The following is a 16,938-nucleotide window of genomic DNA, read 5'->3' on the forward strand; positions in this document are numbered from 1 at the left end:
GAGCCACCTGTGTCCCCTAAACTTTTGAAAGTATGAATGCCAAAGGTAATTTTTCTCTTTTGGACATAGCCTTATTGTTAAATATTAAGGATTAAGGGTTCCCTGAACTCAAAGCTACAAGCCAGGTGTGGTGAAGGGTCAGAGTTGAGGTCAGTGGATCAATGTTTAGGACAAAATATTTATTCAAAATTTATTATTACTTTGATAGAAACAAATCTTTTCAAGAACATCCACCATATCCAGAAAATCAATACAATTTCAACATAGGGTCAACCTAGCAGACCTGAAGTCTGTAGGGTGTCTGTTGGGTTTATAACCAATATGTTTAAAGATTAGGAAAGCTGTTGATAATGATCACTGGTCATGTGGGGTAAGCTCCTCACGCTGAAGACACGGTTCGATTCCCCACATGTGTACAACGAGTGAACCCCATTTCTGGTGTCCCCCCGCCATGATATTGCTAAAAGCGGTGTAAAACCAAACTCACTCACTACTGATTATGTTAATTCATGGTGAACAGCATCATAACAAGAGTGAAAGAACCAAAAATAAAAAAGGGTGTGACCCTAACCAAACTCCCCCTATTGGATCTCGAAACCCCATTTTCCAAATTAAACTTAATTAACATTGAATTGTCAAGCTCAAGTCAAACAATACGTACACTTTGTGATGCACAGACCTCTGAAGACAAGCAAGTTACTAAGCAGACATAGTACAGATTTCATTCTGTTCAAAGAGGTTTGGATTTCATTTGTACATTGTTGATGGTATCAACCATGCCATTGGGATACAACATGTGTGAACCAAGTCAGCAATCCTCACTAGCAGATCCTGTTATTCGGAATCATGGGTTGCTGAAGATCAATTCTAACACTATATTTTACAGTATTGTATTTATCATTGTATTGAACAAACCATACCAATGAAAAGCATATGATCAGGTCTTTATCAGAGAGAGAGAGAGAGAGAGAGAGAGAGAGAGAGAGAGAGAGAGAGAGAGAGAGAGAGAGAGAGAGAGAGAGAGAGAGAGAGAGAGAGAGAGAGAGAGAGAGAGAGAGAGAGAGAGAGAGAGAGAGAGAGAGAGAGAGAGAGAGAGAGAGAGAGAGAGAGAGAGAGAGAGAGAGAGAGAGAGATTGCTTCTTCATCACTAAACATGTTGTTTATACGTGTACTTGCAGTTTTCAAACAAATAATAGATATGGTCTCTGCTTGTCCACATTGAAGACTTATACAAGTGTTCATATTGTAAACGCTGTGAGTCTCAGTCCTCATTAAAATAAGACACCTGATATTGTTTAGATCTCTCGCCTATTTTAAATATATAATAATAAATTAATAAATATAAATATTTCAGATAATTTCCTCGGGGCATTATCAGAATAAGGATTAGAGAGATTTATAAAATAATTGATGTCTATGAATCAGTATAAATAGGATGTAAAACGTAAAACTGTTGGGTATTTTCCAATATGATAAATGGACTTCGTGTGTCATCGATGAATTGAGTCGTCTCAATCGTGACAGCATCGACATTGGTAAAATCTGTCACTGAACTACGTTTGAAGTTTTCGCGGGCTTGTCTGATCGTCGATCTTTTGTCTGATCGATAAATTCCCTCTCCGTATCGTCATTCCATGAAAGTACTGTCCACCGTGTTAGAATTCTCATTCGATGGACATCGCCTCGGCATTAACGAACACATACATTTGAAGAGCATTTTCAGTTTTATTGCTGCACTTGCACACATTTATTACTAAAAATTCACATATAAATAGTGCTGACAAAACAACATTGAAACCGCTTCCGTGTTGGCGGTCCTTCCCACAATTCCACTTCCGTTCATGCGCAGTTTCCGAATCGCGTGTGTAAAGTCGCCATAATGTCGAAACAGGTAAGCTTATTTCTTCTAGCATTTATTATTATTTCACTATATTTGACACATTTTGATGGTCTGTATTCCTTTCTAGATGCATAGTGAAGAGTCACAGCCCAGGACCCTGTAAGTAAACCGTATCTTTTCTCTCAAATCTGTCTATCTTTAGAGGCGTCAAATCTATTTCCGCTTCGTAATCGAGTTGCAGAACAATCGAAAAGAAATAAAACTTGATTTGTTGTTGTTGTTCATGTGCTTGTATTTTAATAGATATGTAGGGAACCTGGACAGCTCAGTTTCAGAAGCCCTTATTATGGCCCTGTTTGGACAGATTGGACCCTGCAAAAGCTGTAAAATTATCAGCGAGGTGAGTTCAAATCATGTTTCATTTTGAGAAGGAAGTTATTGAAGGCATATTTGACTTTTTAGTTCAGTGCATAAAGCAGATATTGACACTGGTTTACCTTTTGAGACACTTTTTGACCAGACGATATTTCATAGAATATATCTACCACTGCACCAACTGACATTCAGTTTGGCTGACGTTAGTGAATGATTTTTTTTCAGAATCAGTGCTCTGAAAATATATTCCAGTTCAAGGATCAAAACATATCAATTACCTGTGATAAGACAATGCGCCAGATATGTTTCTTCTCTTATAGTTGTCATAAACAGACGATGTCAGTCAGACAATCATGTAAACTGCTTTCCACAACTTAAATTATTCAAATGGTTATGAAATAACGTTTGCTAGGAGTCCATATTGTAGGACAGATTTGAAACATTAGAACAACAACATTGGACATAATGTCTGTTTATTCTTCATATACCACAAATAACTGTAAAATTCATCTGCACATTCAGAAATGGCATTACAATTTCATCAGATAATGGGTATCGTTTATGTTATGGTGTTGTGGATGTTTGGTAGGGTGTAGCTGAGAGCCATGTGGGACTATTTCTGTTTTGACTCTGTAACTCCCATTACAGATTCCACAAAGTAAATCACAGCAGTCCCTTTGAATAACCTGATCAGAATTAGCCTTCATCATCCAATAACTGTCGTAATAGGTATCTAACAGTATTGGCAGATCAGACTTATTCACTTGGATGATTCATGTCATTGTATCTCATGTGTGAATAATGATCCTCATGATGTCAATCACTGAATTGTCTGGTCCAGACTGTCTTATTTATGAAATATGTCACCCAAAGGCTAGTGCAAACAGAAATACACAGCACAAAAGTACAAATAGTATTTTTGCGCAAGCAAATGACTTTACTCTTTAGACATAATTCCACGACAGAATCCAGCAATAAACCACATGTCACAGAGCCTTATATTTTGAACTGGAAACAAAATTTGTAATGAAGAAACTTCAAAGAGTCCTTGCACAACCCTAATTAGACTAACACTTAGTCTCTGAATATATATAATTTTGACAGTAACAATTAAACCCATTTACATTTAAAAGGAGCCCATGTGAGACGGAAGATTCAGAACCTGAGGAAATCTAGACTTGCTTAATTGAGGGCTATAGCTTTCCAGGGAGGGCTAGGCAATAGGGAAAATAATGTGGTTCAGGGAATGTGAGACAGACCATACCCTAATTTGTAGTGTGCCGGAAGTCAAACCGCATGTGTTACTATCCTCTAGGGGTGGGTATTGCAGAGAATTTTCATATTGCGATATATTGTGATGCGAAAGCATGTATTGCGATATGTATTGCAATATATTGCGTGATATATTTTTACACAAAAAACTACTTATAATCGAGGTAATGCTTGATTTATAGAGCAAATACACAGCAAAATCACTATGCTTGATTAAGCTTTAATAACAACTTTTATTCATGATTAAAAATAAAAGTGTGAATAATATTTGGCACAAATGAAAAAAGGAAATATCCGAAGATTTCCGAGTGTTACGAAGTTTTCCGAATGCAAGTCAAAATACCGGTTTTCGAACAGCGTATCACAATATGTATCGTTTTCATGTCTGAACCGGTAAATACCGGTAAACCGGTTATATTGAGCAGCCCTACTATCCTCATGAAACTCAGTTGTGAACAGTCTAGACAACATTGTGGATGTATCGGGGGATGACGAGTCAAACAAAATTTGAGTTCACACTCAAGGTCTTGATGCCTTCAATGTTAAAATTGGCCTGTTTTCAAACACTTGATTTGTTGACTTTCAACAGGATTTACATGAATGATCACCATTGCTGTGGTGCGTATCTGCTACGGTTTCTAAATTATTTCCTACCGTATCGTGCATATCTTTTATCCGTACATACGCCGATACGGCCCTTATCTGGAGCCCTGGCCTTGTATGATGCCGTCATTGACATAATTCTATCACATGTTTTAAAGAATCTAACGGTAATTGAAAGTTTGAAACCTATTCACCAAATATGAATGTCTTTGCAATTCTACGAACATTTTCAGACTATTTTTCTGTTTCTTTACATCATGACATGGGCACTGAAATTCCAAATGACAGTGGACAGTTCTGTTGGATGGACAGTATTTCCTTTTAACACAGTGTTGGGAGCTTGTTTGAGAGGCATTTAGAATAGAAGTTGGAGCATTAAGGAAGGATAACAATATATCGATGAACAACTTCTTTATAACAGTGAGAGCGATGTTTCTTTGTAGGTTTTAACACAGTGTAGGTTCTATATGGATGTCTGTCAAATTTTACAAACATTTTCAAACTATTTTTCTGTTTTGTTACATCATGACATGGGCACCAAAATTCCAAATGACAATGGACAGTTCTTTTGGGTGGACAGTACTTCCTATAAACGCAGTGTTAGGTGCTTGTTTGGGAGGCATTTAGAAGTTGGAGCCTTAAGGAAGGATAACAATATATCGATGACCAACTTCTTGATTACAGTGAAAGTGATGTTTCGGTGTAGGTTCTAACACCGTTGCTTGATAACTGTTGCTCTCACTGTATAGAAGTTGTTCACATGTAGGAAGGCGTTTCCTATTCTCGCGGTACTTACGGATATCAGCTGAAAAAATAACACAAACAATTCTTATTGTATTAATGCATGTTGTTTTTAAATGAAGGGTCTTCTCCTCCTAACATCTACATCTATCAGCTGCCAGATCCATCAGGTGAATTACCACTCGTGAGCCCGGTGATAAACAATGCCATCCGCCATTGACGAAATGAGGCTTCTCCTATTCTCGCGGTATTACCAGGAATTAACGTTATTGAGTGTATGTAAGAGCAATCCTGCCGGAAAGGGCAGGAAAAAGTAATGATATGTCCAAGTTGGTATAAACTCCCCAATATTTGTAACACTGCAAGATTTTGATCATTCACCGACTTGGTCCACTTCCTAGTTACCAGTCGGTGATGTAAACAACTGCTAATTGTCACGCATCGGCGATTTCGGCAGAAAACGTATTTACCGCGATAATAGGAAACCCGCGAGAATAGGAGACAGACCTATATATTGTTATCCTTCCACAGTGTTGAAGGGGTAGACGTCAACATAATTTTAATTTGATGTTCATCTGTTATTTATTTAAAAAATCCTGATCTTTAAAACGGGGTTAGACAAAAGTAGGACTGGATGCATGTGGTTGTAAATCAGGTAAAGCAGTTTTTGTTGCAGAAAGAGTTATTGAATGGGTAACCATGATAGTTGTGTAACCCCCGAGGGTTATTTTGCTCTTGCCCCGCAGTGAAGCAGGTGTAACACATCTGGTGTCTCCCGACTTTGTTCGAAATGTGTGTTCACTGAATGGTGATTGGGCACTGATCCATGTACTGCAGCAGGAGTATTGTAAAGCATTGGAGTGGGTGGAATAAAGCACTATGTAATTAAATGATTATTATTATGAGGGGTAGTTTTAGAAATCCGACAGATTAACCTAGCCAGTTACAATATGTTGTGATTAAAAGAAAACCAGGATGTGAGTTTGTCATGGCCCTCTTAGGGTAATTTTACCAATCTTTGTAGCCTATGATTATCAACTAGCTGTTGTTACATTGTACAAGTGGGCAAAGGGGATAGCCCAGTGGTTAAAGCTTTTGCTTGTCACGTGATTCGTGTTTGATTCCCCACATGGGTACAATGTGTGAAGCCCATTTCTGGTGTTCTCTGCCGTGATATTGTTTGGCAGGGCTCCAGATAATTTTTCAACATCAGGAGTACGTACTCCTTATTTTTTCAATATAGGAGTACTGGAAAAACTTAAGAGTACATTTAGAGTACTGAATGGAAATTAGTAATCAGTATTCTTGTGTTTCGTTTGGTATATGCACCACAACATTGCTACTCTTTTGTAAACAGGTCAATAAACAATAAAACAATACTTTTTCATATATATACATCTGTAAATGATTCATACACCATTGCTGTGGTGCGTATCTGCTACGTTTTCAAAATTATTTCCTATCGTATCGTGCATATTTTTTATCTGTACATACATCGATACGGCCCCTATCTGGAGCCCTGAATAATGCTAATAGTGGCGTAAAAGTAAACTCACTCACTCACATGGTACCAGATGTACTGCACTGACGATGATGCAAAACATCAATGTTGAAGTGTGCTGAACCTGAGAGTGAAATTGACATGTCCAGTAGTATTTTATGTGTGTTATCTGGACCTAAAACTGGCAGATATTAACCCACTGGAAACAGCTTTAATTTTTGTAGCATAGGCAGGGTTAAAAACAGAAAATGCTGAACCTGAGAGCGAAATTGACATGTCCAGTAGTATTTTATGTGTGTTATCTGGACCTTAAACTGGCAGATATTAACCCACTGGAAACAGCTTTAATTTTTGTAGCATAGGCAGGGTTGAAAACAGAAAATGGTGCAAAGAATGAACTAGGTCCTGTACTCTGACTGTGTTACCAATGCAGGGCTTGAAATTCTATTGGATTTGGTCCGGATGGCATTTTTAACATAATGTCATCATGACATAAGCTTCTTGTGGCTGACAGGCACACTTACTAATCATATGTTGTTATAGATGGCATACTGATACCTTATTGTAATGTTTCTTATGTGAAATCCCAAGTGAGCAGGACTGACATACTATGTCAGAAATGATGGCTATCATCCAGTCTTTACGAAAAGGAAGGGGACCAGGTTTGATGATGTATCAACATTGTTTTCCCACTGGTCACACTTCCTTTCCAACCCGCGAAGATCCGGGTTAGAATGAATCTTCAGTAACCCATGCTTGTACCCCATGAAGATCCGGGTTAGAATGAATCTTCAGTAACTCATGCTAGTCGTAAGAGGCGACTAACGGGATTGGGTGGCCAGGCTCGCTGGCTTGGTTGACACATGTCATCGGTTCCCAATTGGGCATATCGCTGCTCATGCTGTTGATCACTGGATTGTCTGGTCCAGACTCAGTTATTTACAGACCGCCACCATATAGCTGGAATATTGCTGAGTGCGGCGTAAAACTAAGTGGGTAGCCTAGTGGTTAAATCGTTCGCTTGTCATGCAAAAGATCCCGTTCGATTTCCCACAATGTGTAAAGCCCATTTCTGGGTTCCCTGCCATGATTTTGCTGGAATATTTGCTAAAAGCAGCGTAAAACTAAACTCACTCACTCTTTCCAAAGGGCCAACCCCAACACTTAGTGAGTGCCCCCTGGCACAATTCCTGGAACATGTCTATTGGCAGCCATTTGGTTAAAGTATATACTCATGCTGAAGTGTCTGGGTTCATCTGTAAGGCTATTTCTAGTGTCACCTATACCTGTAGTGCTAAAAGTGGCGTTACACCATGTTTGGTAAAACTCCCTCACTCTGTGACTCACATGGTCACACATATTTAACTGGATTAGACCCCAGAGGCACAGCTTCATGCTCCATTGGTTGTTGAAGTGTCATCGTACCCAGTTGATATGGAACGGTGCTCAGAATACCAGTCACTGGATTGTCTGGTCCAGACTGGAATATTCACGGCCTATAGTAGAATATTGCTGAGTTTGGAGTTTCACGACACTGCAAACAGTTTACAACAATCTTAATGCTATGGTCAGTGTGGTACTAAACTCATAATGGCTGAATTGCAAAGTGTGCATGACACCATTGTAACTTGTCACAAGTTAAGGCAATAGCTAGTGTCAGAAACACATTAAGAATTTAATACTAGGCATAATGTAGTACACATAATAATGCAGAACAGAAACATCATTCTTTATAGTTGGTCCTACCCTAAGGGGTGGTAGGGTAGCCCAGTGGTTAAAGTGTTTGCTTGTCAGGCCGAAGAACTAGGTTCGATTCCCCACATGGATACAATGTGTGAAGCCTTTTTCTGGTGTCCCAAGCCATGATTTTGCTGGAATATTGCTTAAAGCGGAGTAAAACTAAACTCACTCACTCACTCTTTCACTGTACAGTGCACAGGTTGCCCAATTGTCAATGGCCCTGCACTTCACTGTACAGAGTTTCACCCCTTGGGCATGCTAGACACGTATGATAGTGGTTCCGATAACCTTTCGTCACAATTATGTTTTGGTTTGTCAGCATTTAAACCCATGCCAGTTGGTTATACTGAGGAAAAATGTGTATAACTAATTTAATCATCACTTCACTTCATTGGCAAATGTGGTTTCTGTGTGCCGGATACCTTATGATAGTGTGTGTGTGATTGTGTAGGGGTGAGTATTGAAGGGGAACCAACTATTGCGATAGTCTATTGCAACAGTCTATTGCAACATACTATTGCGAATGTGGGTTTGAATCTCAGTTGCATGTGTATTTCTTCGTTTGTCAGTACAGGGGTTGGGTATTGCCAAAATGTTCATATTGTGATATGTTGTGATATGTGTTGATGTATTGCAATATATTGTGAAAGTGTAACACATGGTTTAAGGTAATGAAATTACTGTTTCCTTTCTTTTGAAACAATGCCATTGGCCACTGTCAGGACTCCGATGTTATTGTACAAGAGATTATTTGTAAAATGTTTCCAAATTGAAGACCTATTTCATTAAAAAATTAAAAAAGCGTCTGCAGCGGCATCCACAATTTTGGTTTGTTTATCCCTACGAGTGCCTGTCTGTACCAATCTATTTTTATTATTTATATGGTTTAAAAGTCACACAAATGCAATTATATGATCAGTAAGCATTCTCAAAATTAATGTATAATAATGTAAAGGAAATACAAATGTTATTAGCATTTTTGACTACATCACGAAAATTACCGATCATGGTCACGAAATTGCCGATCATATCGGGTGAACGGTAAAAGTGTACCGCCGCAATATATTGTATTATGAAGTTCGGATTGAAATATACCGGTCAACCACTCCTAGTCAGTATCATACAAGTGCTCATGGAATTCACCAAAGTGGTATTTATGTCTGTCTTGGGTCACTTCAGGCTTTTCCTCCCCCATTAGGTTGACGGGCTGTGAGTATAACTTGGAAACAATTCAGAGTGGCATTATACCAACATGTAATGTAAGCATGATTAAAGCATTGCTTAATGATTAAAGCACATGCACTGGGAGACAACCTGAGTCCTGATAAGTTGACACACTATACTCTATAGAGAGCTAGTTGGGGACATATTCAAACATGGCTCCGCACAGGAAGGTAAACAATAATTTGCTGGGGACCTTTTCAAACACGGCTCCACACAGAAAGATAAACAATAGTGTGCTGGGGCCCTTTTCAGACAGATCCACACAGTATGGTGAACTATAGTGTGCTGGGGACTTATTCAAACATGGCTCCATAGAGGAAGATAAACTATAGTGTGTTGGGGACCTATTCAAACACGGCTCCATAGAGGAAGATAAACTATAGTGTGGTGGGGACCTATTCAAACACGGCTCCATAGAGGAAGATACACTATTTTTTGCTAGGGACCTATTCAAACACGGCTCCATAAAGGAAGATAAACAGTAGTGTGCTGGGGACCTATTCAAACAGGGCTCCATAGAGGAAGATAAACTATAGTGTGCTGGGGACCTATTCAAACAGGGCTCCATAGAGGAAGATAAACAGTAGTGTGCTGGGGACCTATTCAAACAAGGCTCCATAGAGGAAGATAAACTATAGTGTGCTAGGGACCTATTCAAACACGGCTCCATAAAGGAAGATAAACAGTAGTGTGCTGGGGACCTATTCGAACACGTCTCCATAGAGGAAGATAAACTATAGTGTGCTAGGGACCTATTCAAACACGGCTCCATAAAGGAAGATAAACAGTAGTGTGCTGGGGACCTATTCAAACACGTCTCCATAGAGGAAGATAAACAGTAGTGTTCTGGGGACCTATTCAAACACGGCTCCATAAAGGAAGATAAACAGTAGTGTGCTGGGGACCTATTCAAACAGGGCTCCACTCAGGAAGATAAACTATAGTGTGCTGGGGACCTATTCGAACACGTCTCCATAGAGGAAGATAAACTATAGTGTGCTAGGGACCTATTCAAACACGGCTCCATAGAGGAAGATAAACAGTAGTGTTCTGGGGACCTATTCAAACACGGCTCCATAGAGGAAGATAAACAGTAGTGTTCTGGGGACCTATTCAAACACGGCTCCATAGAGGAAGATAAACAGTAGTGTGCTGGTGACCTATTCAAACACGTCTCCATAGAGGAAGATAAACTATAGTGTGCTAGGGACCTATTCAAACATGGCTCCATAGAGGAAGATAAACAGTAGTGTGCTGGGGACCTATTCAAACAGGGCTCCATAGAGGAAGATAAACAGTAGTGTTCTGGGGACCTATTCAAACATGGCTCCATAGAGGAAGATAAACAGTAGTGTTCTGGGGACCTATTCAAACACGGCTCCATAGAGGAAGATAAACAGTAGTGTGCTGGGGACCTATTCAAACACGGCTCCATAGAGGAAGATAAACTATAGTGTGCTAGGGACCTATTCAAACATGGCTCCATAGAGGAAGATAAACAGTAGTGTGCTGGGGACCTATTCAAACAGGGCTCCATAGAGGAAGATAAACTATAGTGTGCTGGGGACCTATTCAAACACAGCTCCATAGAGGAAGATAAACAGTAGTGTTCTGGGGACCTATTCAAACAGGGCTCCATAGAGGAAGATAAACAGTAGTGTTCTGGGGACCTATTCAAACAGGGCTCCATAGAGGAAGATAAACAGTAGTGTTCTGGGGACCTATTCAAACATGGCTCCATAGAGGAAGATAAACAGTAGTGTTCTGGGGACCTATTCAAACAAGGCTCCATAGAGGAAGATAAACAGTAGTGTGCTGGGGACCTATTCAAACATGGCTCCATAGAGGAAGATAAACAGTAGTGTTCTGGGGACCTATTCAAACATGGCTCCATAGAGGAAGATAAACAGTAGTGTTCTGGGGACCTATTCAAACAGGGCTCCATAAAGGAAGATAAACAGTAGTGTGCTGGGGACCTATTCAAACACGGCTCCATAGAGGAAGATAAACAGTAGTGTTCTGGGGACCTATTCAAACATGGCTCCATAGAGGAAGATAAACAGTAGTGTGCTGGGGACCTATTCAAACATGGCTCCATAGAGGAAGATAAACTATAGTGTGCTGGGGACCTATTCAAACACGGCTCCATAGAGGAAGATAACCAGTGTGCTGGGGACCTATTCAAACATGGCTCCATAGAGGAAGATAAACTATAGTGTGCTGGGGACCTATTCAAACACGGCTCCATAGAGGAAGATAACCAGTGTGCTGGGGACCTATTCAAACATGGCTCCATAGAGGAAGATAAACTATAGTGTGCTGGGGACCTATTCAAACAAGGCTCCATAGAGGAAGATAAACAGTAGTGTGCTAGGGACCTATTCAAACAGGGCTCCATAGAGGAAGATAAACACTAGTGTGCTGGGGACCTATTCAAACACGGCTCCATAGAGGAAGATAAACAGTAGTGTGCTAGGGACCTATTCAAACAGGGCTCCATAGAGGAAGATAAACACTAGTGTGCTGGGGACCTATTCAAACATGGCTCCATAGAGGAAGATAAACAGTAGTGTGCTAGGGACCTATTCAAACATGGCTCCATAGAGGAAGATAAACAGTAGTGTGCTGGGGACCTATTCAAACAGGGCTCCATAAAGGAAGATAAACACTAGTGTGCTGGGGACCTATTCAAACATGGCTCATATAGAGGAAGATAAACAGTAGTGTGCTAGGGACCTATTCAAACATGGCTCCATAGAGGAAGATAAACAGTAGTGTGCTAGGGACCTATTCAAACAGGGCTCCATAGAGGAAGATAAACACTAGTGTGCTGGGGACCTATTCAAACATGGCTCCATAGAGGAAGATAAACAGTAGTGTGCTGGGGACCTATTCAAACATGGCTCCATAGAGGAAGATAAACACTAGTGTGCTGGGGACCTATTCAAACATGGCTCCATAGAGGAAGATAAACAGTAGTGTGCTAGGGACCTATTCAAACATGGCTCCATAGAGGAAGATAAACAGTAGTGTGCTAGGGACCTATTCAAACAGGGCTCCATAGAGGAAGATAAACACTAGTGTGCTGGGGACCTATTCAAACACGGCTCCATAGAGGAAGATAAACAGTAGTGTGCTAGGGACCTATTCAAACAGGGCTCCATAGAGGAAGATAAACACTAGTGTGCTGGGGACCTATTCAAACATGGCTCCATAGAGGAAGATAAACAGTAGTGTGCTGGGGACCTATTCAAACATGGCTCCATAGAGGAAGATAAACAGTAGTGTGCTGGGGACCTATTCAAACAGGGCTCCATAGAGGAAGATAAACAGTAGTGTGCTGGGGACCTATTCAAACATGGCTCCATAGAGGAAGATAAACAGTAGTGTGCTAGGGACCTATTCAAACATGGCTCCATAGAGGAAGATAAACAGTAGTGTGCTGGGGACCTATTCAAACACGGCTCCATAGAGGAAGATAAACAGTAGTGTGCTGGGGACCTATTCAAACATGGCTCCATAGAGGAAGATAAACAGTAGTGTGCTAGGGACCTATTCAAACACGGCTCCATAGAGGAAGATAAACAGTAGTGTGCTGGGGACCTATTCAAACACGGCTCCATAGAGGAAGATAAACAGTAGTGTGCTGGGGACCTATTCAAACACAGCTCCATAGAGGAAGATAAACAGTAGTGTGCTGGGGACCTATTCAAACACGGCTCCATAGAGGAAGATAAACAGTAGTGTGCTGGGGACCTATTCAAACACAGCTCCATAGAGGAAGATAAACAGTAGTGTGCTGGGGACCTATTCAAACACGGCTCCATAGAGGAAGATAACAGGAATGGATGGAGATCAAGTCTTGCTTGAAGCATGTCTATTCCAATGGTGTACATTGATACTCACAATGTCAATCACTGGATTGCTTGGTCCTGATTCAAATATTTATTGACCACTGTCATACAGGTGGATTATTGCTAACTGAGGTGTTATGACAGCAGACAAATTAAACACAATTACAATGTCAACTCCCAATCTCTACATAAAATTTGTGATGAAGAAATACACAAATATACAAAAGAGCCTCCAAATTGCCATTGCCTCAAGTTTCTCATTGTACGAACCAGAATATAGTCCATTACTTCAGTTTGAATGTAGTCCTGTGATCTGTGATTTCAAAGTTATAGGCAAAATCTTAAAGACCATTTCGTTCTGTGGAATGTGAACTAATGACTATCATATGTCTTATGTACAACAGATAGTCTCGTGACGGAACTGAATTGTCTCTTCAGGCACACCACCTCATGGCTTTATAGAAGCGTCAGGGCTTTATGGTCACACAACCTGGGCAATTGTTAATATTTTCTCATTGAGGTTCTGTAATGTTTTGAAACTTTATCCCCAGGAAATTAAACAGTTGATCAGTTTCTAATTTTAAAGGGGCGGTTGGGTAGCCAAGTGGTTAAAGCGTTGGCTCGTCACGCCGAAGACCCGGGTTCGATTCCCCACATGGGCACAATGTGTTAAGCCCATTTCTGGTGTCCCCCGCCGTGATATTGCTGGAATATTGCTAAAAGCGGCATAAAACTAAACTCAGTCAGTCAGTCTAATTTTAACATTTTCGTCAGGGGTCTTAGCATAATGATGTTAAATGGGGAAATTGAAATCACAAGATATGAATACAAATTGAAAATCATCCTGGCCCTGAAGAGCAACCACAGTTTTGAAGACTGTCTAATTTAAGACTCTAATTGTATGACAGCATGAGCCCTGCTAGTAGAATCTGATGGGTTTTGATGTTTCATGTGGGTGTGCCCTCCTTGACCTGGTGTCACTTATACTGCACACAGTAATGGAACTGAAGAATTTTTAATACCCTCAACAAAGACAATTGTTTGTTTCCTACGCATTTGTAAAGGAACTATCATTGGGCGATGTTCATGGGAGTCAGATTGCCTGGTTTTTTCCGTGACCTACAAAAGTAGAGTTCCATTGGACCCCGAATACCAATTTCAGGAGTCTTTACAGGAAATAATAGTGTCCAAGTATTGTAATGATGTACTGTTACAGTAGGGCTGCAATGATTTGGGTCAACTCATCAAAAATCCAATCTAACACCTTAGTTTCAGTTTTGATAACCAGTATCACTAATTTCGATTCGATATTTGAATACCTATTTAAATTATTTCCACACAGCCTGGTTGTAATTTTTACTCCAACTTAAACAGTTTTGATACTGAAATAAGGCGAATTGTGATTGGTTGACGTCGGGTTAATTATCCAATGAGAATTGTTAGTAGACATCGCCAAGTTGATGATGGATTTCACACTAAAAAAGCCGACTGAGAGTTAAATGAAATCTGATGTTTTTACTTGTATGATTCATACTATGAAGAATCGAATCGAAAATGATCAAATCTAGGGTCCAGTATCGAAAATCGAATTGAATCAAGGTCTGGGTGAAACGTTACAGCCCTAGTGTACAGAACCATAAGATTTAATTATCATTTTAATTACAGGAACTTTGTCCCTTATCAAGAATACTGAACATTGTATATTATTGGGTGCCCTTTGTGACACAGTATTATTTGCCTCATTTCTGGGAATGCAGTATCAGTATAAAGTATTTTCGACATCTAGTCTATACATTTGTGCATACTGAACACTCCTTTCTGTAACCTGAAAACCCTGCGAGTATGTTGATGTTGCAGAGGTCTTTACAAACTTTTCTTTCTTCATAAGTTGCCTTACCCGTGAATATCCAGGTTAGAATTGATCTTCAGCAACCCATGATTGTGATGGCGAATAACGGGATCTGCTAGTGAGGATTGCTGACTTGGTTGACACTTGTCGTATCCCAATTGCAGAGATCGATGCTCATGCTGTTGATCACTAGACTGTCTGGTCCCGATGCAATTATTAAGCTGGAATATTGCTGACTGCGACATTAAACAACAAACAAACAAGTAGCCAGCAACCAATGAGGTTAATTCATTCTTAATTAGACATACCAGACAAAGACCCTCCTTTAGAGTCCAGTCCTTCAGTCTTGTGGACACGTTCTGCTTTCATGCCTCATTTAGCTTACACACATTTATATAACCAGAATTCAGTTGAAAGTGGCCTCCAATTCACTCACTCAATCAAACACTGCTCCTGTGATTGCAAGAACAATCCTTGGGGGTTTAGAGTTTCTGTCTTCAAACACAACATTGTCATTAGTGCTCCCAGCCCTGTAAAGTTGAAAAGAAGATTCATCAGTTTGTTGGGCAATGGTTACAGTAATATTTGTAGGTCTTACAGCACTTACAGTCTGCTTCCTAAAAATACATGCTTCTGTTTATATGAACTTCAACATTAAAATTATCATTATTATTTTCACTCAGTCATATTTGGTTTAGGGAGATAGGGGTAGTCTAGCCTAGGTTATATTAACATAAAACAGGGGCAATTGGGTAGTCTAGTGGTTAAAGCGTTCGCTCATCACACCAAAGACCTGGGTCGATTCCATGGGTACCATTTCTGGTGTTCTTGTGGTGATATTGCTAAAAGCATTGTAAAACATGCTCACATTCACAGACATTTTGGTTTTAGTATTTTTTCAAGAAAATCCAGCAGAAATATAGTTTGAATGTCAGCTTGTTAAAAACTATTCAGGTTGATACTGAATTGGATCTAATACGGGACTCTGGGAAATAATGTCTTCCTTTTTTAAGACTTTTCCTGAAATGGGTCAAGTCATAAAATGAAGTCAGTGATTGTAACCAGTGCTGATGGAAAGTCAACTGTGTGAAATAAGCATTTAGCTCCATTTTCAGAAGTATTGAATTTTTTAACAGGAGGACTGCACAGCCCTAAAGCTTCTGCATTCTTTGCAACGGAAAGACTGAAAAACTGTAGGACTGTGAATTCAAATTTTACCTCGACTTGAATGAATTATTGAATGTATCAACTCTGATTATAGCAGATTATCGACTCTAAGATTCAGTTCTTGATATCTTCAGGGCTGTGGCATCCAGTTGTTGAATGGTTCACATGTCATGGTGAAGGCCTGGGTTCAATTCCTCACTTACCCCTTTACTGCCATTGTAAATCGTACTATATTATTGGAATACTACTAAAATCGTTCTCATTCAGTTGTTCACATTTGGCAAAAAGCACAAATTGCTGATGCAGCAATAGGCAATATTCACTTGTTCCTACATCATGTCCGACTGATATTCCAGGAAACCTTTTCCATGTCTTAAGACATGACCAAATGCTTTGGTTGGTAATCTGCAGTGACTTCGTTGATTCGGTTCCATCATGCTCTGATGGCAGGGATTGTTTGCTTACAATGTCAATCACTGGATTGCATGTGAAATGTTATTGAGGTCATTTTAAATTTTTGTTGTTGGTTTACAAAAAATCTTGGTCAACTCTATTCTACCTTTCAGTTTGTAATGTTTGTCTGTTAGGCACAGGAGGTAGATTTTGAACCAAAACAATAAGTGGGTACAAAAAACATCAATATTAATAATCTTAATGAAATCAGGAGCAAATGTGACCATGTGCAAATACTCTTCTGGGCACTCATAGTTAAGGAATACTTCGTGAAAAAATATTTAATATCATTTAATACGTTACTACAACTGAAGTATGT

General features: G+C 39.7%; 1 protein-coding gene across 1 annotated transcript in view; it reads left to right on the top strand.

Moving 5' to 3' along the window:
* The first annotated feature begins 1,844 nt into the window (after nucleotides 1-1,844).
* Nucleotides 1,845-16,938, top strand: part of LOC124256979 (nucleolysin TIAR-like) — a 223,072-nt gene continuing 207,978 nt past the window's right edge. Inside the window, exons 1-3 of the mRNA XM_046690940.1 lie at nucleotides 1,845-1,891; nucleotides 1,968-1,999; nucleotides 2,144-2,240. Coding sequence (XP_046546896.1) covers nucleotides 1,880-1,891; nucleotides 1,968-1,999; nucleotides 2,144-2,240 — 141 coding nt within the window. The 5' untranslated portion in view covers nucleotides 1,845-1,879. The remainder of the gene's footprint in view (nucleotides 1,892-1,967; nucleotides 2,000-2,143; nucleotides 2,241-16,938) is intronic.

The sequence above is a fragment of the Haliotis rubra genome, unplaced genomic scaffold (assembly GCF_003918875.1).
Source record: "Haliotis rubra isolate DU_JTF1 unplaced genomic scaffold, ASM391887v1 Scf646, whole genome shotgun sequence".
Classification (NCBI taxonomy): Eukaryota; Metazoa; Mollusca; class Gastropoda; order Lepetellida; family Haliotidae; genus Haliotis; species Haliotis rubra.